This window comes from Nesoenas mayeri, assembly GCF_963082525.1.
Source record: "Nesoenas mayeri genome assembly, chromosome: 1".
In the NCBI taxonomy this organism is placed as follows: domain Eukaryota; kingdom Metazoa; phylum Chordata; class Aves; order Columbiformes; family Columbidae; genus Nesoenas; species Nesoenas mayeri.
The window spans coordinates 105812766-105836727 of NC_137541.1; the positions used below are offsets into that span (position 1 = coordinate 105812766).

Genomic DNA, 23962 nt, shown 5'->3' on the forward strand with positions numbered 1-23962 from the left:
CTTTAGCAAGGCTTTTGATATAGTTTCCTAGCATTCAAGTTGGTAGCTATGGACTGTTGATAGACTACAAAGCGTGTAAAAAAAAAAAAAAAAAGGTTGGACTACTGGGTTCAATGAGAAGTGGTGAGTGGTTTGAAGTCCAACCAATAGCACACTTGGAGACACTCAAAACTGGACTGATATGGCTCTTAACAACCTGATCTATATTTAAAGGTAGCCCTATGTGGAAGCAGAGGGTTGGACTAGACGACCTCCCAAATCACTCTTTGATACTACATAGGCAAATGCCACTGAGCTAGAATTATGACATTTTCGGAAAAGAAGCATGTCTCTCCCTGATAATCAAATACACAGTCCCTGAGAAGTGTAAGACTTCTCTTAACATCCTCTAAATCCTCACCTATTGTAATACACATGTGGAGTCAGCAATACCATGAACATGATCTTGGCTGTTACGACAGCTAAATATTGTGCCTACACATCATTTAAAAACCTATCGTTTACATGGCTTTCATAGATGTAGAAAGTACTACAGGGAAGTAAGACACTCACTCTCCAGTTCAATAATTTCCATTCTGTTCCCTTCCGTATCATGGCCAACAAATTTCAAACCTTTCTCTTCAAAGCAGTGAGTCAATTCTGGGTTCACCTGAAATATTGAAAGTAATAATAATTGTAGTTCTATTTATTTTTTGATATAAGAAACAGTAGCAGCTAATTGTAATGTTTTTATTACACATACAAGAATGAAAAAAAATTGAGAAAAGAGTTGAGAACTTTTGCTTTCTTGTTTTAACAACTCTCTGGTATTAATTTGTAAAAGTGGACTCATTTAATAGGAGATGAATCAATAACTTTAAAACTTATGAATCACTAATTTTAAAACTTACAACGTAATATTCAAAAGATTAAAGCCAGGGTCCCTTCTCCTTGCTGTCCTGATTCTGAGCAGCTTGCATTCCTTGTTTTTTAAACGACCCACTACAGCAGGCATAAAGGCTGACCTCTTTGAACGCTGCATTTCAGTGGTTATGACACAAGTGTGGTTCAGCTCCTCCTTCAAACTGAGAAGCTCTGCGGTGAGCTGTTTCATTTCCTTGGTAATGTTCTAACCACTCAGCTAATATTCAAATTCTGAGCACCTTTACCACCATCACATTCTCCTCCCAGCTTTTTAAGGAAACTTAACATTGCCTGTATCAGTTTGTAGCCAGCACACATCTCAAAGCTCAGGCCTCTCTGGAGATACTGATAGTCAGGTTGCTTCTGAACTATCTCAGAGATAACTCCAGGAGTGCAGCTCTTGCCTGTCTCCTTGAGTGACAGTATTTTGAATGTACACAGGCACCTTTGCACAGATGTTGTCAAACAGAGAAGTGGACCTATACAAGGGGCCGACAGAGTTGGATGGTAGGAAGCAAGCAATCTGTATTAACCTCTGAGTGGCAGATGCCTGAAGCCTGGCTACATTTAGATTGTGAAAGAATGTGCAGTACTTGAACATAACCTAAGCCTTTAAATAAGCCAAATCAGCCAAGGAGCAATGCCTTTAGAGATAAGCCTTTACCTTTCAAATACTTCACAGGAAGTCAAGTTGGGTAATCTCTGACATCACTGTCCGAGATCATCTTGCTAAGACACTGCACTATCTCTACCACAGGAACAGTACACTACATTGAACACTTGCAAGAACATATCTGTGGTATTGTATCTAGTTTCAGGCCTTTTGGCAGAAGAAAGAGATTGAGAAAATGTTGCAAGCTCATAGGAGGTGGAACCAGGATGCTTAGGGGAGTGGACCACGTGCAACATCAGAGGAGAGATTGAATGAGCTGCATTTGTTCAGCCTAGAGAAGGCACAGGGTGGGTCTCGTTGCTGACTTTGTCTAACGGGATTGTATAAAGAAGACTGAGCCAGACTCTGCTCAGAGATGCACAGCACAAGACTGAGAGATAAAAGACAAACTGCCCAAGGAAATCTCCTACTAGATGTAAGAGAAAAAAGAGTTCACAAAGAAGTGATTAAACATTGGAACAAATTGCCAAAAGATGTTGTGGAACTTCTCTCTTCAGAGAGATTCAAAACTAGATAGGACAAACCCCTGAGTATCCTGATCTAATTTTGAAGTTGGTTCAGCTCCAAAGAGGGAGTTGGATGAGAAGACTTACAGAGGTTTGTTTCAATCTAAATTAGACTATCTAACCATTACTAAATTTTGGGTTATGTTTATGTAAGAAATCTCCCATTGGTTTTGAGGAAAATAGTACCTATCAAGAGAAGCACAATTTGCTTAAGCTTTAACTTTTGAGCACAAAGTACATTAGCAGTTCTTACCTCATATCGATGTCTGTGTCGCTCCTCTACAAACATCTCATCACCATAAAGTTTCCCTGAATATATAAAAAAAAAAAAGAAATTAATGTTAAAGTGTTGCTGTAATCATTGTTACAACTATTTCTTGTAATTTAAACCAAAAAAAAAAAGCATGTAAAATATAACAGGACACTATTCATCTCACTCCAGCTTTCTGTTTTTCTGAGTGATGACTAGTTGCTTTTAATTTACTGTTACCTGAGTTTATTCAGGATTCATATTCAACAACCTTTGACCAGAAATAGCTTAGGTAGAGTCTGAAGGCCACACTTAAACTAATTTAAATTGTAAAGTCCAAAGTAAAATAAAAAATTGGTTAAGCGAACAAGCAGCATTAAACCCCTTCAGAGTTTTACAACAGTTGTAAGCAAAAGGTGCAGTGCAGGAAGCCTTCTAGTAGCATCTGTTCCATTTTCATAGATTATGCATGGCAGCTGACATAATGCCTTCAATGGCAAACACAGAATATTGTTTTTCTCTGTTTTCCTGATCTTATTACCTAAATGACTCTTGCAGTCCTCTGAGCCTAATCTGGAACACTCTACATTCCAGAGCAACAAAGACCAAGTTAGAGGGATGCAGTAAACCAGAACTTGATCATATCTCTCACAGTCATGCTGTGTCAAGCTTGGCTCTCAATTTTCCCCAGTGTCGTTAGGATTATTGTCTCACTTAGGGGTTGGTACAAGAATTAGACTGTCAAGAAGATCTCAAAAAATTGTAGAGTGATAGTACTGCAATTTTACAAAAAGTGGTATATGTGTCAATTTTAAGGAACCACCTTTTCAAAACCGTTATTTCAATTCAAGTTGTAAAACAACTCATAATACTAGTCAAGAGTTGCAACACGTGTCCATTTTTCTTGACTTTTCCAGTAAGTGTTTAGGCCACAAAACAACGTGTACATTCTGATATGCATATCTATGTCACACCTAGGCAAAATATCACCCAGGTCAGTCAGATCACCGGCACGGACGTTCTCTAGTAAGGCATATTTTTCATCAAATGTGCATTTGTATTACCCTTTGTTCTCCTGCTGAACTGGATGTTATTTTAAAAAGCTCAGAAGGATACATTCCATAAGTTCAACATAGCTAAACACAGTAATAACTCAGATAAATGCCAGCAGCAGGGCAACATAAGAAATATGCATATCAATGGACAGGAAAGTACTTTTTATACATTTTCAGCATCACTTGTATTACTACTATAGAATAGGTTGATTAATAGGAGAAAAGTATTACCTCAATTTTAAAATACATATAGATCGAATTGAATCACTTGTTCTATATTCTGGTTGCTTTTATTTTGCCTTTTGAACCGTCTTGTTACAGTAAATAATTCTCCTTTCCTACAACAAATAATTTGCTTTCCCAAAACCAGACTCTTTCCAGGGCTAGGCTAGGCTTAGGGCAGTGCTGGATCAGAGACTGGAGTTCAGCAGGTCCTGGCTGTAATTAGGATACAAACTAGCAGGCATTGTCAAGAAAAGGTGAGAACTAAGGCAGTGAGGCCAGATGATATTTAAGGCTGAGGTGCACTGGCAGCTTTAGAGAATCACAAGTAACGTTTAGGTCTGGCAAGAGCGTAGAACAATAGAATAGTTTGGGTTGGAAGGGACCTTCGAAGGCCTTCTAGTCCAATAGCATAATGGGTAGGAGTTTGGGTTGGTTCTACCAAAAAGCTTCAGGGGTAGGAGAAGAACCCCTGGTTCACTAGCTCATGAAGAAAATAGAAAGAAAATGCTCTGATCTTCCCAAGAAAATAATGAATTAAACTACCATAAAATGCATTTCAGTTATCTCAACAGTCTCTCATTGTTTGTTTAAAGCACTGGACCCTAACTGACTTTTTCACTGGGACTTCCAGATGTCTCTCGTTCCTTTCTTACATTCTGAACCTGGGTAAATGTATATAGGAACAGGATCACGGTGAATGAGCTTGGGGAAGCTGTCACCCAATCACTTGCTTGAGGTCATAGTCCTTTAACAATATGTGCTCTGGCATTTTTGCTTTGCCATGTTACAAAGCTCCTATCCAAAAAGCAAATGGTAAGAGCAGAAATGTAACTTACTTAAAACAGAATTTTCTGTTTTGAAAACAGTTCTCCTCCTCCCCAGTCTCATTGTTCCACCCATATCTCCAGGATTGTGTTCTGGCATGTCAATAACCTGTAGAGAAAAATCAACACCGTTTCATCCAACAAAGAAAAAACAACTTCAACAATTGCATAACAGGCTGCATAAATTTATAAATGGTAACATTATTTTTTTTTTACTCTGTGAATTCCCAATTATGACTTATTTTGGTTTTCCTAATGCTTTGTTCTCAGTATTGGAACTGTAATAGCCTGAGGATACTAACTAATGGGTGCAAAATATTTTCAGTTAATGGCAAGATCAACAAAAGCAATTTCTCAATTCCTTAATTTAATTTTTGGGTGGGAAAAAAAAACTTTATTTAAAAAAAAAATACCAAAATGTTAGCAATAGGATAATTCCGCCAAATGTTATTCTTAGTGCTATAAGAGTACACAGACTTCTAAAAACGATAAATTCATAGATTAAAAAATCCACCAAGTGATAAAGGCACCACCTCTGAAAAAGTGAGTCCCCCAACCACACAGTGATAAGAAGCTGAAAGATTATCCTGGGTAAATATTGCTGAACACTAGGCCTATTCTTAAACTCTTCATTATACACAATGCCCTTTCTTATTCCAAGAGGCAGAAACAGTTGTTTTATCAAGACAGCAGAAATCTTCTCTTTGGGAAGTGGAGAGGAGGGCATAGAGCAGCAGAGCAAAGAGAAAAGTGGGCATTTGTAACAAGACTATAATTTAATGTTGTAAAGACAGAGTACCACAGGAGGTGACTCCAACATGCCTGTGCTGTTTCAGATTATATATGTAACTAATTTATCACAAGGAGAAAATAAAAAACTTCCCCCCAATTCACCTTTACTAACGGGTTTATCTGATTGCCCAAGACTCCATAAAATAATTGGTTGTCTTCTGTGAAGAATATGCTATTTAACGTAAGATTTAAAGAAGAGGATATACAAATACTGCTTTTGAGGACTGAAGTGGACAGGTCAAATGGCTCAAATTATATCCAGGACAGTGGGATCCAGGAAAGGTGATGAACAATGGCTTAGCGGAAGGAGTGCTTCATTTTTGCTCAGTTTGAAAAATCCTCTGGGTCTCAAAATCATGTTTAGAGGAAATCTGTCTCAGAGAGGCGAAACAGTTCAAAACTGTAGAAACACTTGAGCAGAAACTATGACCTACATATTTGTATTTACATACACAGAGTCAGTGAGGAACATAATTGACAAAGAAAGGTTCTAAAAATACAAATATTCACACATATAAGTAATCTGGAATTGGATTTTTATTAACCTAAATTTGCCCTCTGGGAGTAATGAAAACAATTTCTGATGATACACTTCATAAACTGAAGTCATTCAATTTAAAAAGGATGGTGGAAAGTGCTTAGCCTCTGGCCTTGAGCCAATGCATTTCAGCTATGCAATTATCTCTGTATAACTTTATACCTTTCAAATGTTATTTATAAGCTATATACTCATTATAAAATGTCATGAGTAGAAATTGTGAGCAAACCAGTGGGATATTACAAATCCCCTAATTACCTCCCAAATCATGAGGGTGAGGACTATGCAGCATATTTGGCTAAAAAATACCCCACAAAGTAAAAACAAACAAACAAACAAAAAACAAACACAAACAAACACCCACACATTCACTGAATCCTTGATACTTTAAAAAATATTAGATTGTCTGCTTTTACTTTATTTCCTTCCATTTACTTTCAATTTTCCATGAAGTAGTGGCCACAAAAAGACACAAGACATCACAAGCAGTTAGAACGTGCACAGGAAGCTCTTTGTATGCCAAACACTCTGACCCTCTGAAATCAAATACAAGTTTTTCATTAAGTGTTATTTGCTTGTCTACACCCACACTACAGATAACCTCTTGAGCTCCAGCTTCTTGTCAAATGGCGATGAAGTGGTCACAAGCAACTATCAAGTACTTTAAGTACAGGCTTCTCTTCCAATTACAAAAACCTCACTTTAATGGCTGTTTAATCAATATTTGCCCTTTACAATAAAAACAAGGAGGTTTTTTTTTTTGTTTGAGTATTATTAAGCTTGAAGGCTGAAGTCAGGATTAGACATTCTTTCATTCTTAAAAATGTATCAAGTGCCTAAATACTGTCCCCTAACCTCACCTTTAGATGTTTCTTCCTAAAAATTTGGGGCAGGATGTTTTGGTTTAACTTTGTTAACCAAATTGTAGTAATACACAGGTGTTTCTGGGTTCTCCCCTCCACCTCAGAAAAAAATTAGATTTCACTATTTACACCTTTCAGTATTTGCTGCACTAAGATATTCTGTCTATCAAACATTTTGAGTATAATGCCATAATTAGAAAGAAGCGTGTGGATATGAGTGGGATGGTAACTTCTTGAAGGACATCACTCAGCTATTAAACTTCTCCGTTAAAACACTGGCTCCAAATGAAGTGAACCAGTCTATGCAGTCCATAGCAGATTTCACTAATTTACTGTGCCTAAATGTCTTCTCCAGGAACACACAAAAACCTCAGTTAGCAAATATATGGTCTCCTGTTCATTAAACAGAGCATTCAAACAGGTTATAGCCCCACTCTCAGCTCTTCCTTCTTTCAGCAGGCACAAAACACAGGATACTCATGAGTCCCACTAAAGCTCTAGATAACAGCCAGGAAGAAAGACAGACTGGGAAAGCAGAGATTCATCTGCTCTGCCGAGGGCTTCTGCCACCCTTTGAGTCAGAACCCTGACAGGGGGCTGCAAGCCCAACAAAAATTCCACTAGAGAAATGGCCTTGTAGGGAAGACTCAGGCATTTTTTCACCAATTAATCTTTGTCTTCTAAGAGGTCTGTTTTCCTTGTCTCAACAGTTACATCAGTGTGGTCAGGGGCACATATTTGGAGGAGGATCCAACCCTTAAAACTTTCACTAATGTCTGCTAAGTCTTAATTAAGGTGTCTTTTGAGAAACACTGCATGACGCAACTGTTCAATCTCATTTCCATCTGTGGCAGACTTTCTGCCAATATGACAGCTGTATTGAGTTTCAACATCAAGCAGCTTACTCTGTGTGCTCATGTTTTGTTATTGGTATGTGCATTAAAACCAGCTCTCCATCTTCCCCATGATTTTTAGGCTTATGATAGTAAGAAAATAGGCAAGGCTTCAAATATTATTTTTTTGTAGTTAGGTGAGGAAAGGAGCTACTTATGAAGCAATACCTCAGAGATACTTTCACTCTGGGTCCTCCTTTTTGATACGTTCTGTGGTTCTGATCAGCTCCAGCAACTATCATGGCACAGCCCTCAATGTTTTTCTATTACATGAGTTTCTCTGCAGAAAAGTCTGTGCTAGAAGCTCTCAAAAGTAAAGTGGCACTGCTGCCCAAGGTCTGTAATAACCATCAGAAAAGCAACTCATAGAAAATTTTGCCATATTTTACAGAATTTATTTGATCAAAGACAAACCTTCAAGTGGTAGTTATTTTTAATAATTGTGCTACTGAATAGATTCTTCAAAGAGTTTATGCTTCCTGCCACAGAATAAATCAGCTCTTACTATGCATTAGTTCTTTGAGAACAGCATAGAACAACAGGCACCACAAGCAACAAAAAAGCATCAGTAGGGAGGGTGCAAGAAGAGATAAGGCATTAATTAGGTCTTTCTTACCCACATCTCTGAAAATTGCCAACACAACAGGGGTTTTACAGATACCATGTATCACACACCAGACAGCTAACACAAAATAAATAATCACTTTGATATAGCACAAAGCACATTATAGATATAAACCAGTCCGATTAGTATTAAATTATGCTGTTGATGAATGACTTTAACTACCCGTGAACTGCAATCTTCTTTCAGAAAACTACTGCTTGGGTCGTTTCGCTGTTGTTAGGAAACATATAAAACCTAATGAGAAAACCTCTCAAGCCCGGACACTCAACACAGAGCAGCCAAGGCCCCGAAAACCCAACACCTATCATTTTAGTAATCACCTCAGGATCATTAAGTTTTGTCTTTGTTTTGCTTCATGTCCTGCAATGCCATTTGAAGAAATACATCTAACCTTGATTATCTGAGGGGTAGGGATTCTGTTTGGGTTTTGTTTGGTGTTTTGGGGTCTTAGGGTGGGGGATGAGGGGAGGGAAGAGGGCATTACTTGATTGATTGAACAATTCATTGGCAAGTCAGCTTTGGAAGCAGGCTTTTAGGTTTTTTTGCCTTTTTACTCTGCCCTTGTCTGGTGAGCAAATGATTTGTCACTGCTGAAAGAAATTGGTATACATGCAAGTGCTGATCAAAGCATTAGGAGAAGTCCCAACCCTAAAGATTAATTCAACACTGAAAAGAGGCTCTGAGACACTCAGCACTCAAGAGATGTACAGAGGGAAAGCTGACAGAATCAGGGAATACAGTGACAGGTACTGATGAATATGAATCCCTGATGAACGCAGCTATGAAAAAAACCCTATCAATAGAAACTGACAAGAACCTAGGCCAAATGAGAGGAACCATTTATTTTATTGACTCTTGCATCATTCCTCTACAGGACTAGTCAGTACTTGCTAGATACAATCTGATCTGTTTAAATCACAAGTTTATCAGTAAACAGACCCAGCCACCTGCAAATGGGATATTTATACTAAAATTTTAGAAACAGTACAAACATTGTAAAGAAAAAATTGACAGATACAACACTAACTGTGGTACAGACAGTTTCCAGCTTGGCAAGTAAACCAAAAAGACACTCTTTTCCCATTATTAAAAATCAGGGGGTTTAAATTCTCAATTACTGAAAGAAGGTGCAGTAATCACACATCTGCCAGAATCCCTTACTCCACTGGTCCCCACAGATAATCTAGTTCCAAGCAAATCCCATCACTGCCCACCTATCTAAAGCACTCAGCCTTCTAGTATGGAACTAGTTTTCATAAAGCCACTTGCAGATTTCAGACTACTCAGCTCTCCCTTATTCTGACTGAAGTAACATTTGTTTTCAAAAAAGATGACCACCATCACGTATAACATCAAAGCAGAAATCATCAATAGCTGATACATGCAGCTACATAGTGATATGAGTAACCAGCTAGAAAAATCTTGTCCTCTATTTTCCTCACTAAACTACACCACAGTATCCAAATATATGAGGAGAAAATTTCTTACAATGAGAGGGGTGAGATACTGGCCCCGTTTGCCCAGAGAGGTGGTAGATGCCCCATCCCTGGAGACATTCCAGGCCAGGCTGGACGGGGCTCTGAGCAACCTGATCCAGTTGAAGATGTCCCTGCTCATTGCCAGGGGTTGGACTAGATGACCTTTGAAGGTCCCTTCCAACCCAAACTATTCCATTATTCTATTCTATGATTCCAACAAATAACAGCTTAAATTTCTTAAACTCTTAAAATCCCATAGCATGTTACTGTTAACCATTTTCCAGTGTGGGTAATCCTCTTTTCCAGAGATTTGTTGTTTCGTATTTTAGAGTTAAGTAATTGCCCTAGAGCATTTATTGAATTAAAGCGCAAAAACGCTCTAAGAAGGATTCTGGCTGAATAAGCAGAAATCCTGGTACGGAATGTTTTGTAACATTTTCTTCAGGAAAAAGTCATAAAGGGTGTAACTTCTTTTTCAAACAGTGCTTAATCACTCATAAGTATAGTGCAATGAACTGAGAAAGTTAATGAAGATGTTAATATGCAAAGTCCATATAGATATTGCTTAACAGCATTTTAGAACTCATTCTAGTTATTCCAACCACATGTCCCAGAATCAGTCTAAAGGCTTAATCAAGTGGAAATTTTCAGACAGTTAGTGTTGGCAAAAGGAAGAGTTCTGGCTATAGAAATACACTGGAATTGCCAGTCACGCTAGGCCAGGAAGGGCAGGATTTGCCACAGACTTGAATAACTAAAAGAAAGTGGAAGACTGTTCTCAGGGTTTGGACTGGTCCAGCTTGCGTTACAATTAATGACCAAATACTCATTAATTTAATTTCAGAAAGATCAGCACATCTGTAGCAAGGAGAAAACCTTCCCTTCCTACAATATATGTGTTAAAAATATTACAACTCTGGCACTGCCTTTGAGGGAGACTTCTCCAACTAAAATTTCTACTAGGTGAAATTTTGCCCTTACCAAATTCACTTTGATCCACATGAGATATATCAGAAGGAGGAAGGCATGAATCCAGTCTATGTGTCTGAGCATTCTAAAGCAGAGGGAAGAACCTAGAGAGGGAGACAGAGCCTGGCACTCTCTTCATCAAACAGCCCAGATGAGATAGGGATAATCAAACACCTACAGCCTGAGATTGCTTAATCAGTAGTATGCCTGATGGTGTCTGACTCAGAGAATTTTTATATCTTACAGGCAACTGCCATGGAAGACTCGGCCACAGACCAGCCCTACTAGCTAAACTACACAAAGCAGCCAAGGAGAAGCGGGGTTGACCTTAGTAAAGACAAAGGACAGCACATGTTTTACCCTTAAAACTGTCCACCATGTCCTGTACCTCCTCTACCCTGAGTTACCACACACGAGCAAATATCCATTCCATTTATTTCTCATTCATTAACAAGATAGCATTAGTTAAGATCACTTCATTATCAGTTATCTCTGCCTTCAGCAATCAAACCATAGGAGAATTGCTTACTTCAATGAAAGTAAGCAGGAAAATTGCTTACTTCAAAGTGCTCACTAATTCCAGACCTTCACTGAGGAGAATTTTTGGTATCAGCTTCCAGGCAATGTTCAGTACCATGACCTGCACTGTCCCAGTATTTATTGAAGAAACTCTGTTCATCTGTCATAAAAATCAATACCCTCATAGGGAACATGAGGGGAACTAGCAACTGTTTGCCATCCCATTTCCTAACATAATGAGACCACTTTCAGACTTGCAATTAAGTAAGGCTGCCTGGATTCCACCCACTTATTCTTCTCACAGAATGGTGTCACCAACCATCCTGATACCCTGTCCATGTTCCAGATCTGCCCAGTAGTGATTTGGTACTTGATGATCAGGGATGCAGAAACTGAGTCATTTCTTTTAGAAAGGAAGTGAGTGGGCAGCAAGTAGAAAATTACAGATTGCCCTAGTTTAACTTTTATTCTAGTTGGAAAGTACTTCTGTTGTGGTATTAAACTTCCCAGCTAACTTCGGAGCTGAGAAACACCTGGAAAGGTCCTGGATCAGTTGAAAGATTTCTTTTGACTACAAATGCTAACCAGAACAGCAAGCCAGAGTCATTTGTTTCTACTTATTTTTTGGAAGCCCTCCTCCTTTTTCAGGCCTGCCAAGACAGGTGCAGAAGCACGTTTGTCACAAACTTATTGAAATGGTATGTTCATGTAACAGTTGTTGCAATGGAAATAAAATACATCTGTGTACTATTTCTTTTATATGTTGGAGATGGTAAAGCATCTTTTGAAAAGCATAGCTATTTGAATAGAAAAACAATTAAGGTAACAGTAAATACTGTACTTTGATATTGAAAAACAGACTTGAAGTTTTCAAAGAGATCTACACCCAGAAGAAAGGAAGAAGTGCAAATGCTATCTAGAGTTTGAAATCTATTGTCAGTTATAATAACACAAACCTAAACATAACTCTTTTTTTGTCATTTAACTTCTGTTTTAAGAGAAAGAGCTTTATTCTGTGATTCAGCGTCATAGATCATCTTTACATAACCTGAGGACACATGCTTGACTGATATTAACAACTTCATGCAATTTAAGATGATTTCACCAACTACCTTCCATTACTGTATGTTTGATTAATATAACATTAAACTGAAGTTTTAAACCAAAGCAGAAAAATATACTATCACATTGTTTGATACTGCCACAAGAAAATGCCATATTTTGAATATGGAATAAATGAATGAAACAGAAATAACGGATTCTTGCTCCATAAGGATTTCTGTGCTACAGATATGTAGGAGGCAGCCCAGTACCACTCCTTCCAGTTGGGATATGATGCTTCATATTATGCCCAAAGATCAGTGGAAAACCACGAGCTTTAATGATTTCAAAACGGACACCAGAATTTAAAACCTGACATTTCTGCATCAAGAAGAGAATTCTCTACTAGCTGGGCTAAATTAAGATCTCTGATAGGTGAGCATTTTATGAAAATCAGCTGAAGAGAAGAAAAAAAAATCCCTAATTTTTAACTCTTAATTTCTAAGAACAAAAAAAACATTGTATGATCCAAGACTTGAAGTAAAGGCAAAGCAGTGAAAAAGTATCTTGAAATGTTTTAAAAGCACTGCTGTGCAAACATGTGATACTTCTACAAGGTATTTTGCAGGTTGCATATCTATGCAAAAAATATCCCACTGAAGTTGTAAACAATTGCAGACAGTTGTGAAAGTAAATGTTGCTCTACTCCCAGTGCCAAAATCCTGTGCCAATCTAATTCATTTAACAAGCAGCTCAGCTGAGTCCACTTTGCAAAACCATACAAAACAACCAGCTCATGCCAATCACTGCAACCTTTAATTGAAGCAATTTGTCTGATGAGCAAGTCTATTTTGTTTTGAATTCTTATTTTACATTTAAGCTGTAACTTTGTAGAAACAAAGACAGATGTAGATAGCGAAGAAATGTAGATAATGATGGTTAGAGTAGTTCTCATACTAATTTACAGTATAGACATGCTTCTTGCTTCCTCTTTGTTTTCGTTTTTACACTTTGAAATGGCATCTCACAAAGGATCACAACCAGGAACAACACTGTGCAATGTAAAGTAACTGTTTTTGGAAGGGAAGCAGAATTGCTTTTACTGTTTAAATAGAGATACATATCTATGATGTAGATATCTTGGAATATTTTATATACATTTTTATATTGTACTCCTCCTCTCTTCCTCTTCGGAAGATCCTGGCTTGGTTCAACTCCTGTTTAAATGTCATGCCAGTTCACTCTCCTCTGCTACCCAGTAACACTTGGTTCCCCATAACAAAAGCATACAAAATGAAAGTATGTGTAGAACTGAAGTTGGCCACCCCATAACTTAGTGGTCCTCCTACTTAATTTACTCATTTGAGACATTCAAGTGACAATAATGTTATGGACTAAAAGCAGAACAGACATACAGTAACAGGGAATTTCTAGGCAGAAAGCCTATGGCACAGTTGCTATATTTTAGCTACTACTACTTGTCCTCCATGGCATGCTCAAGACCATAAAAGTACCTTGGTCTACCTAATTTTTCATGTCTGTAATTTTTCCTAAATGACAGAGAACAATCTGAATGCTGGATACCTCATTAGTCATATTGAATGGACACCTAGTCCCTGGAAAGTTCTCCAGTAACACGTAATGAGATTTTTGTTCTCATGAAGTGAAGAGCAGTAGCAGAAATTACTTCTATGAGTTGTTATCCTCCCTTCCACACACACATCATAATATTTCTCATTCCAGACGGGGAACTGGAAGAACTAAAACAACTGCTGGATATCATACAACAGTAATCAAAGCACTGACTTTTAATTCTAGGATTTCCTAAGAATACTGTACACTGTAATAAGGAAGAAAAAAAAAAAAAAAAAAAAAAAAAAAAAGGAAGAGAGCATAGGGAGATAGTTACAATGATACGACTTAACCACTTTAACCAGTTAGATTATCTTGCAAAAAAGTATCTTGGCATCTTCAATACTGTCTATTCAACAGCAGTACACATCTCATCAGCTTCAGAAAATCAAAAGCAATTATATGTATTAATATCACAGCAGAGATTAATTACCTCTGCCAGCCATTTCAGGGATGCTTTGAGTCACATGCTGTACATTAAATTTAATAATTTCCTGATATTTCCCTTCAAGAAAGCTTCAGCTGGCCAAAGATCATCTTGCTTGGAGAATCTTAATTTTGGTAGAAGATTTATGACCTACAATCCAAATCTTTTTTTATTTCAAGCAGAAAATACAATGTATTCCTTCAAGCAGGATCCTTCCTGTCTTGCTTTGTCCATTCTGCCTCCTTCAAAAACCTGATGTCACTATCCAGATCTTAATTTAATTCATCACTCCTTATGATCCTCCCCTTAGCACATCAACTCTATCCCCTTCAACATAAACAACAAAAATTCTTTGTAATTTGCTTTCCTTAATTGTGTTTATACAAGTATCTGGGGTCAAGTACAGACTGTGTTTAAAAGGACAAGTGGCTTGACCAGTTGCACCTACATCAACAGGCCTCAAATGTTAACCACCTTCTGCCCCAACATGGCATCAGTGAGCACCACTAGAATGCCTGGATTCAACGACAAATTCTAGAGTTAACATGACAGTGCAGACATACCTGTGCAGTTCTTGCTTGCCAACAGGACATAACACCAGAAATGCAAATCTACATATTCATTTTTAGAGATTAATATGGTACACACTTTTAAAATGTAATCAGATAGGAGGAGACAGGTGTGAGGATGTAAGAAGAGAGAAGCAGCGGGAATGTGTGCATGCATTTGGAGAACCACTAGCAAGATGGCTGGAAAGGATGAGAAACGAATCTTCAGATCATTTCTCATTTAGCAACAAGATGGTGAAATCCTACAGGAAATATTTTGCAAATAATGTTTCTAAGAAAGTAATATCTATAGCATAATGTCACCTTTATAATACCACAAATCAAGTAGGCATTCAATTAGTATGACATCAGATGAACACACCCAGTATAATTCAGACATCCTCTGTGAAAAGTGTGGGTGGCCAGGTACAGATCAATTTGACAGATAATGCAGTGATCCACTCAAATGCTACAAATGTTTACCAAGCAACCAGCAAAAGATATTGCCACACAGTAAAAGTTCTAGTCTGTCATCAACCAGCACAGTGTCACATCACGTGCAACTACCACAGCAACTAGCTCTTGTACAAAGCAACACGAAACAGCTACAACCTCACCAAGTAATCGGTTATTTAATGGCACTCCCACAAAAATAATTTGTCTCCTTCACCTGCACCTCTAACAGTTCATGGCTCCAATGGCAGAATGAAGAGTCACAGAGTGTGAGAAACAATTTTTAGTTTAAAAGGACAGGCCTACAGGGAATCACTGTCAAATTCACTGCAAAAGCAGTTCTGTTGTTCAGTGCCTACCTGCACAGTATGAACTACCTTATCACCACATGCAAGTCAAGGATGGGAGGCAAATAAATAACGAATTAAGAAAACAGGAAAGCTCATTTAATAAAAAAGTCTTCCTTTTGGGAGAACCTTTGTGTTATTCTTCTACCTTGCCTCCAACAGGTAACTTGATGGAGGGAGGAGTATTTATTAAAAATAAAACTTTGGCTGATAGTTTTTCTTTATTCTTAATTAAAATTACATAGTTCAGAATATAATGGACAGATCACTCACATCTCATTAAATCCACCCTCCAGTACAACTATGCAACCAATCTAAATTCTTTGTTTGTTTTTTTTTTTTTCCCGTGTGCTCTTAGGCACAGATTCAATTCCAGTTCTCACTCCTGGATATCTGCAAGGCTGTTCAGGAAATGGTGGAAATCCTCAGCTGCTGCACAGACCTTTCCTTTGCAGGTATCAAGCCACTATACAAAGGTAAGTGTGTTTCATTAACTCCATTCAGTATGACAAAAACAAGGCAGATGAAGTGATTTGTTTAACCTAGCAGAACCAAGATTTCTGTGACACCTCATCTCATTCTTACACTTCAGAAACAAGGCAGCCAAGGATACAGAAACTCACATGTTCCCAGGTGAGCTTTCAACAAGGCCAGTGTCTTAATGTAACTTGAGAGTTCATCTAAGTAGGAGAAACTTCTATGGAAATGGCATTCACAATGCTGAAGGTGACTTCATGTAGTTTTCCACATATGAACTGCAATATACAGGTAATCTACTTCAGGTTTCCTAGTTCATTTATTTTTAATACGCAATTTCTGCAAGCTTCTTTGTGTAGGTGTTTTTTTGGGGCTAGAGGAGTGGGAGGAGGTGTTTTGGAGGCGTTATATTCAGCAATATAATTGTGGTATTAAGTGATCTGGACAACCCCCTTCCACATCTACTTTACTTCGTTGATCACTATTATGTTTTTAACTTGCCAAACAGGATAACTGTGAGGAACTAGTTTACCACAGTGCTTCGAAGTTAGTCCATGTGTGTGGGAATCACGTCACGTAACTCTGGCTGCGTAGTTTTCAGATGGAAAATTTCAGTGAGCTACTTGAGTGCTTATCTTCATAGGGAATGGAGCACATCCAAAGGCTGATACATTCCAGACAGAGAATCATGCCAAAATACATGGCAGCCATAAATCCCCTGTCTAAGCCAGGAGCAGGCATTGCTGTTGTGCCCTAACATATACACCTGCTTGCACAAGATGGTTTTGTGAATGGCCCTTCCACATCCAGACTTTGTCAACACTACATATACCACTCCTGGAGCACTCATCATTCATACTGAAGTGACACACTATGCAAATATATTATAGCAGTACCAAGACAGACTTGGGCATATACCCCTCATAAATAAATATTCTCTGCTTGTTAAATCAGACACTGAAAGATACGCACCTACATCCACTTCATCCAGAAAATTGTTTTGTACATAGCATAAATTTTCCTATTTGATTTCCAATTAGTTACACATAATTCATTATGTAAGTACCGTAAAGGTCAAAGACCTTCTGAAAATGCAACATGCAATTCTATCTAGAAAAAATCCTCCTTATGAAGAATATCTTAAGAAATAAAAAAGTGGGAGATTATTAACAGTAAGAAGGTATCCTTCACAAAAACTATGTCCAAATGAAGACAAAGACACACAAATACTTTCAAGTTGAATATATAAATACCAAATCATTATTCCCCATCAAAATGTCAGAGAAGCAACTTGTAAAAGGCATCAATAACTAAGAGTAATTTATCTTTCATTCACTTTCATTCATTTTCATTTAAGGAGAAAAATCTGCCATTGTAAATCTAATCAATTATCAGGATTAAAAAAATAAAACTCATACTCAAAGAAGCTATGGCCATGGCACTAAAAAAATAGCATTTTGCTTCTGTGCACTATCAAGGAGTTTGCAAGACATTCCCAAGCTAAAAACCTTCTTCATGGGAGACTCTGATGTGCCCATCTCAAATTGAAGTGTTAAAAGAAGTGGTTACAAAACAAATAGACAAAACAGTAAGAAATCACTGGAAACTGATGGTACTAAATTTTGAAGCAACTGGAGGATGCAATAGCTGATCTGTAACTGTAACTGTGGTGAACAACCTCTCACCAGCCTTGTCACCCAATTACTCCAAGTGGCAAATGCTCCAGAAGAGACATAGAAATCTCTAGTCTGAAACACCTGATGTCTGCGCCAGGCAACCTGGCAGAACCTTTAACAAAATGCAGAAGTAGGAGGCACCTGCGTAGCTATAACAGGTTGGGACACTGCCAACAAAGATTTAGTAAAGGGAGGTTGTCTGTCTGTCACCTAGCTATTGAAGTTCTTCAGAGGAAATGTACATGGATAAGGGAGATCTGGTTGATAATCAAAGTCCACTTTGATTTCTAACAGATGTTAGAAAGGCATCTAAGTCATCAAAGACTCGTAAAAACTAAGCAGCTATGGGACTAACACACACAAAATACAGCTAAAACAAAGTACAAGGGTAAAAGACAATGCAATTTTTCACAGTGGAGGAAAGTGACGAGTTGAACAAAGCTCGAGGAATAGTACATTCAACTTATTTGATAAAAAGTAAAAAAAGAATTAACAGTAGGTAACAGTCTGCTGATCACACCTAATTTACTGTTGGTAATAGAGATGAGACCCTACTATAAAGGATCACAAATGGACCTTCTGAAAATTAGTGATCAAAGATTAAAATGTCAGGTGAAATTCAGCAAAATCAAATATAAAGACATGCACAGAGGATATAACAAGCTTAATTTCACACCACAGTTACAGGCTTTGAGCTGATCACAGCCCCTTAAGAACAGGACCTTGAGACTACAATAGACAGTTCTATGAAGATGTCAGTTCAACATGCAGTAACAGTCAAAAACTATTAAACATTATTAGCCATTACGAAAGGAAGAAAAAGCACAAGAGAGGTGATTATTCTAATGCTTCTTACATCTGTGCTGGCCACAGTTTTTACTGTGCAGGTTAGGTCTTCAGCTCTTCTCTGTCCTGAAAACATCTGAGCTATAAGTTGTAGGAAATGAGAAATACATTGGGGAAGCATCACTGTACACCTGCTCTGCAATATTTTTTCCACAGATAATCACTCATAGATGCCAATGGAAACAGGTAATAGGTCAAATGGGCCTTTGGTCTAGATGGAGCTGTGGTCTGACCTAGTGTGCTTGTCTTAAGTAAAGGTGATACCATAATATGCATTGGAGAACACCAAACACACTGCCTACCTGTGAGACAACCATGGGTGTACTCAGTTCACAAATACATTTCATCAGTTCAATCTGGGTTCTAAGAGGAAAACAGAGTTCTTTCCTTTTAATTCATTATCCCAAATAAAAGTCCTCCCAGTGCTACTTGTCACTCAGGCTTCAGGTATTGCTGAGTTTGCAAGGACATGGTAGAATGAAGGAGAAATTAAATAAATTCACTGATGAAATAATTTTTAGGAACATTTCCAGTTGTTTGCTTAAGTACTGGCTCTCAAATCCCCCCAAGAGACAGAGACAATTAAATGTGTTTTGTCACTTAAGTTCCAGTTCAGAAAACACAGATGAAAAGCAGTTAAGTTGGGTGAGGAGGTGCTAATGCAAATATATTCACCACATAATGTTGCCATTAACACTGAATTTCAAAAACAGTAATTTATTTGGTGTTATAGAATTCATATAGTTTCTGCATACCATCACTTAAAATTCCACATTCACAGTGAGAGAAACAGCAAGACAACACAAACCTTGAAAGAACTCTAATTATCTCTACTTAAAATGGATTATTTTGAGAATGTTTAGAATATTTTTCTGACACAAGACAAAAAAAGTTTTGCACAAAGTCAAGCTGTGCAAGAAAGCAATGGCTGCCGATCTGTTGTTTGCAGACACAGCATGCCCGCTGTGATTTGTCAAAACTTATTTTTCAGTTTAAAGATTGAGCAATACGGAGGCTTTGGTATTTTTGCCAGGCTCTTGGGCAACTGTTGAGCTTCCTTCTCATCAGTGAAGACCAATGTTAGCAGTTTCATGGCAAGTTATGTCTCTGATCCCTATGTAGGCGCTCTGTAATTAGCCAAGACAAATGATAACCCCAATGGAAGCCATCACTAATTAAATCTACATTACCTTTTAGCTGCAATGCAATAATCACCAAATGTTTAAATACATACATTTTCTTTATTTTCAAATGCATAATTCCAGATTCTTCATAGCTAGGTACTAGTGCTTTTTAATCCTAGGATGTGATGGACAATAGAAGATGACTGTGCAGAGGTGATGGGAAAAATCAACTTTAGTCATGTCTTGGAGGAAAACCAATGTTTCTCCTTTTTTTGATGCTTTGGCAGTTCTGACATGCAAAGGCCACATAGCAGGCACAGCTCTCTTGGGGTTACACAGGTCTACACCAAATTGATGTTAGGCTTAAGGTTGAGCTCCATATGGCACCTGGTACACACCCTTATGAGCTAAAGACACTTAAAACTTTCTTATAAAATCTTTTCCACTCTTGGTTCCAAATCATAAGAAACTTGTTAAAGCTGTAATTTGTTACAGCTTAGCTGTGAACCTCTGTGTATTACAGCAAAGAAAAAAAAGCAAAAAGCAAAGCTTTTCTGTGTTAAAGGTAAGACTAGTCACTAAAATAAATGAAACTGGCTCTAAGGTCGAATCTTAAATTTAACTTAATTCATAGTTGGGTTCCTCACTAGCAAAAGTGAGAAATGAGTTGTGACTGATGTGGATAATTTGTTAATTTTGGTTTGTAAGAAAATGCAAATCTACTTCTTTGAAGTTCTGTTTTACAGTTGTTTAGAAACTGCTCATTTGATGCATTGTGTAAACTGAGAATTTCCAAACTACTACCGCTGTTACTCATTGACTTTCTTATAATTTGGCTTTGATTTAGTAATCACACTAGGTAATTAGAAAATCTAAAATTAAGGTAGGTACACAAGCACTATCCTTTCATTACTACAGTTTTTGTTAAGTAGCAATAGGTTCCTTAGTTTCAATAGGCCACAATCCCATATAAAATATACAGACAACTGATTGCTCTATACTGTTAGTTAGACAACAGCTACTCTTCTCAAAAGCTTGATTAGTTCCCTCTGATTTAATCTTTTTACCCTCATGTCCCAGGGTAACTCCTGATTTGGTCAAAAAAGGGGGTGGGGGGTTGGGAGAGACTTCTCCAGCAGCTTTTTCTTGCCATTGTTGCAAATTCACATACCAGAGAGAAGTGAAATAGTAATGCGTGGTGATTTACTTAAAAAACATTTTGACAGTCTTCCTTTGGAAATAATTTAGTAAATATCTATTATATCTACAAACCAACACAAAGTGCTAAGGGATGAGAGATTTATATGCCAAAGGTAAAGTCGTTACTTCGTAACATCATTTTTGTTACATTTCACATTGATAATAAAACGTATCCCAGAATACCACTAATAATCTGGTTTTACGTGGCACAGCACACTTGCAGACTTCTGAGAATTAGCAACCAGTGCATATAAGTCCTTCTTTGAATCAAACAGAGCTCCAAGGTTCTTAGCACTATCCTATTTATTTATTTCTCTGCCTCCACATTTTGTGCTGCTAAGTCCAACCAGGCCAGCGAGGCTGATTGGGTTCCTACAAGAGTGCTGAAGGCAGAGAAGTTGAACAGAGAGATTCAGATGATGCTACCAAAGAAGCCTTGCAAAATGACCTCCATTTCTTTCTCTCTGAGAGCACCTCTCATGGTTGCTGCTGTTTTCCCCAAACTCACCCATTCCTGGAGGAAAGCAGATTGTTATTTCCTAGCACAAGCACCTTTACTCAGTATTGTGGCACTGTATCAATAATTCCATTCTACTTCAGCAGTGAGGCCAGCACAGCTGCAGCAGGTTCACAGTGACCTGGAGTGTCATTGCAGCACAATTCTGACAAAAAGACCTCTGTGCCCCATTTCTAGGGCCTTGAGAATTGTAACTGTGCTGACGGTCCACTGTCCCTACCCAGTATACAAAGACATCCACACAAGAGCACAGAGTGGCACAAGTGGTCAAAAATTCAGAATACTCGTCCTCCCAGCTCCTACTGTTTAACATAAAAGGCAAAATTGTTTTAGACATAGAAGCCAGAACTCAGGATTCCCTATTTTCCCCATATGCATACAAAGAAAAACAAGAGTATCCTACCACATCACTATACCATCTCAAGCTGTAGGCTTTCTTTAAAAAAACATTATATCAGGCCCCTTATTTATCAAATCATGTTAAATAAATTGTAAGAATACATCACAGATTAGATCCTTCCGGGACTGAGACAATCAGATATGACATTTCTGACTCACTACTAGGACTGTGCTGGATTAAGACATTGACAGAGAGTAGTCCTGGACTTGCATGAAAACAGATTATAGGTATTTCTAGGCAAGCAGAAAGCTGGGGAAAGGAAAAGTATTTTCACACTTTGGGAATTAGGCACCTCGGTGCCAAGTAATTCCTACACTATGCGGTTTATTAGGTGCACTTCTAGACCTCTTTTGAACAGTCCATCAGGTTTGCATTGCTGAGCAACAATGCTTTGAAAATTAAGCACAAATCTTGGCATCATTTTCAGGATTAAAAAGGGTTCCTAGATACAGCTGAGACATAGAGAGAGTCCAGGCACCTCCAGGGTCAGAGGACAGCTAGGACTTAATCTCACCGGTGAAATAACAAACTTGCTACTGCCCCTTGTACAGCATTACTTTACTTATACTTACTTACTTTGCCCTTTTTTCAGCTGTGGCAGTAACAACCTCATTGCACTGCTGCATGAGCCAAAGTTCAGAAAATGGGAGGACAAAGCCTCTTCTTGAAACACATTCTTCATCAAAACTGTCTCATGTAACATAGAATATCTACATAACAGGGAGTTTCAGTGATATAATAGTTTGCCTGCCAGATGTGTACATATGACAGCCAAAGCTGACACATATAGCTACAATGAATAACACATCACCAATTTAAACCTGCCTACAAACAGTGCATCATATTAAATCATTCATCCCTGTAGCAGTCGCACCCAGTCCTGTTTAGGGAGACACCTTCAATGTCTCATAAGGTATATGTCATATTATAACAAGGGAGGGCCTGGAAGAAACTGTTGTCAGGATAACCCATATAGTTGAGGTTTATTTTGTGAGATGAGACAATCCTTTTAAATGTCACCACTGGACGTTTAGAAACAATGGCAATTTTTACACAAGAAGTGCATCACCTGTGACACATAAAGGATTTTACAACTCATCCTCAACTTCCATCTAACAGTTACGTACCTCAAAGCAATGCCAGGTTCCCCACAACGGCTCTAGTGCAGTTTGCTGAACCTCTTCACCATAATAATGTTCTCTTTTTCAGAAAATTTAACTGCTCCTTCTGTCTCAACCTGACCTCTGCCTCCTCCTAGCCTGACAGTAAGAACCCATGGTAACGGCAACATTGAAAAGCTCTATCACAATTCCCTATTTGCGCTACAGTTAGTTCCCATATCTGCCAACATACACCTTGACAAAGGTCCTGTATAGTAGACTGACTATCAGTATTCCAACTTTAAAGCCTTTTCCTTTTTGCAGATGGTGTAAAAATGTCTGAAGGTGACTGCAGTTGCAGGCCTCACCTGCAACTCGCCAAGCCACGACAAAGCCCTTGTAGCCAAAACGTACACACATCATGATAGAGACCGACATCTGCATCTCCACAGCTTTCATTACTTGTAAAAATGTAGAATACAATTATTTCAAAAAAAGGTATTCCTACAGATCTATTATTGTATATGTCCCACATTTAACTCCATATGCAGTATGGGGATTGGTATTTTACAACAGGCATAGATATATGTACATTCCTTACACTAGCGTTGGTCCTACACAAATACTGTTCTGCTGTTTTACTCAATAAGAAACCAAACTTAATTGACACCTGTGCAAGATTTCTTTGCAAATCAGACACGGAATCATATGTTCCAGAGAGTCCCTAATCCAGTCCAATTTATTTAAATTGTCCCATCATCTTTCTCTGTTTCCACTCCAAAAAGTAACCAAAGTTAAGAAAGGGCTTTGATCTAGTGACTGATGTCTGGAAGCGAGAGATGATACACAAGCAGTATACAAGTAGAAATAAGTGAATACTAAACACAAAACCACCTCCTGTTATTTCTTTCCAAATGCACAACATCCACAAATATATGTTCTCAATTATAGCAAAATTCACCTTGACAGTAGACATTTCTGGTTTGCGGTCAGGCTGTAACATAAGTCTCACAGAGATTCCTCAACTAGCTTTAAAGTAGTTGGGCTGACACTCAAGCAAC

At 38.0% G+C, this 23962-nt stretch overlaps 1 protein-coding gene across 1 annotated transcript in view; it reads right to left on the bottom strand.

The window, feature by feature from the left end:
- CTPS2 (CTP synthase 2) overlaps positions 1-23962 on the bottom strand; it is a 75435-nt gene that overhangs the window by 14010 nt on the left and 37463 nt on the right. The window contains exons 14-16 of the mRNA XM_080361619.1: positions 4449-4545; positions 2336-2391; positions 553-649 (exon numbers count right to left, since the gene is read on the bottom strand). Coding sequence (XP_080217745.1) covers positions 553-649; positions 2336-2391; positions 4449-4545 — 250 coding nt within the window. The remainder of the gene's footprint in view (positions 1-552; positions 650-2335; positions 2392-4448; positions 4546-23962) is intronic.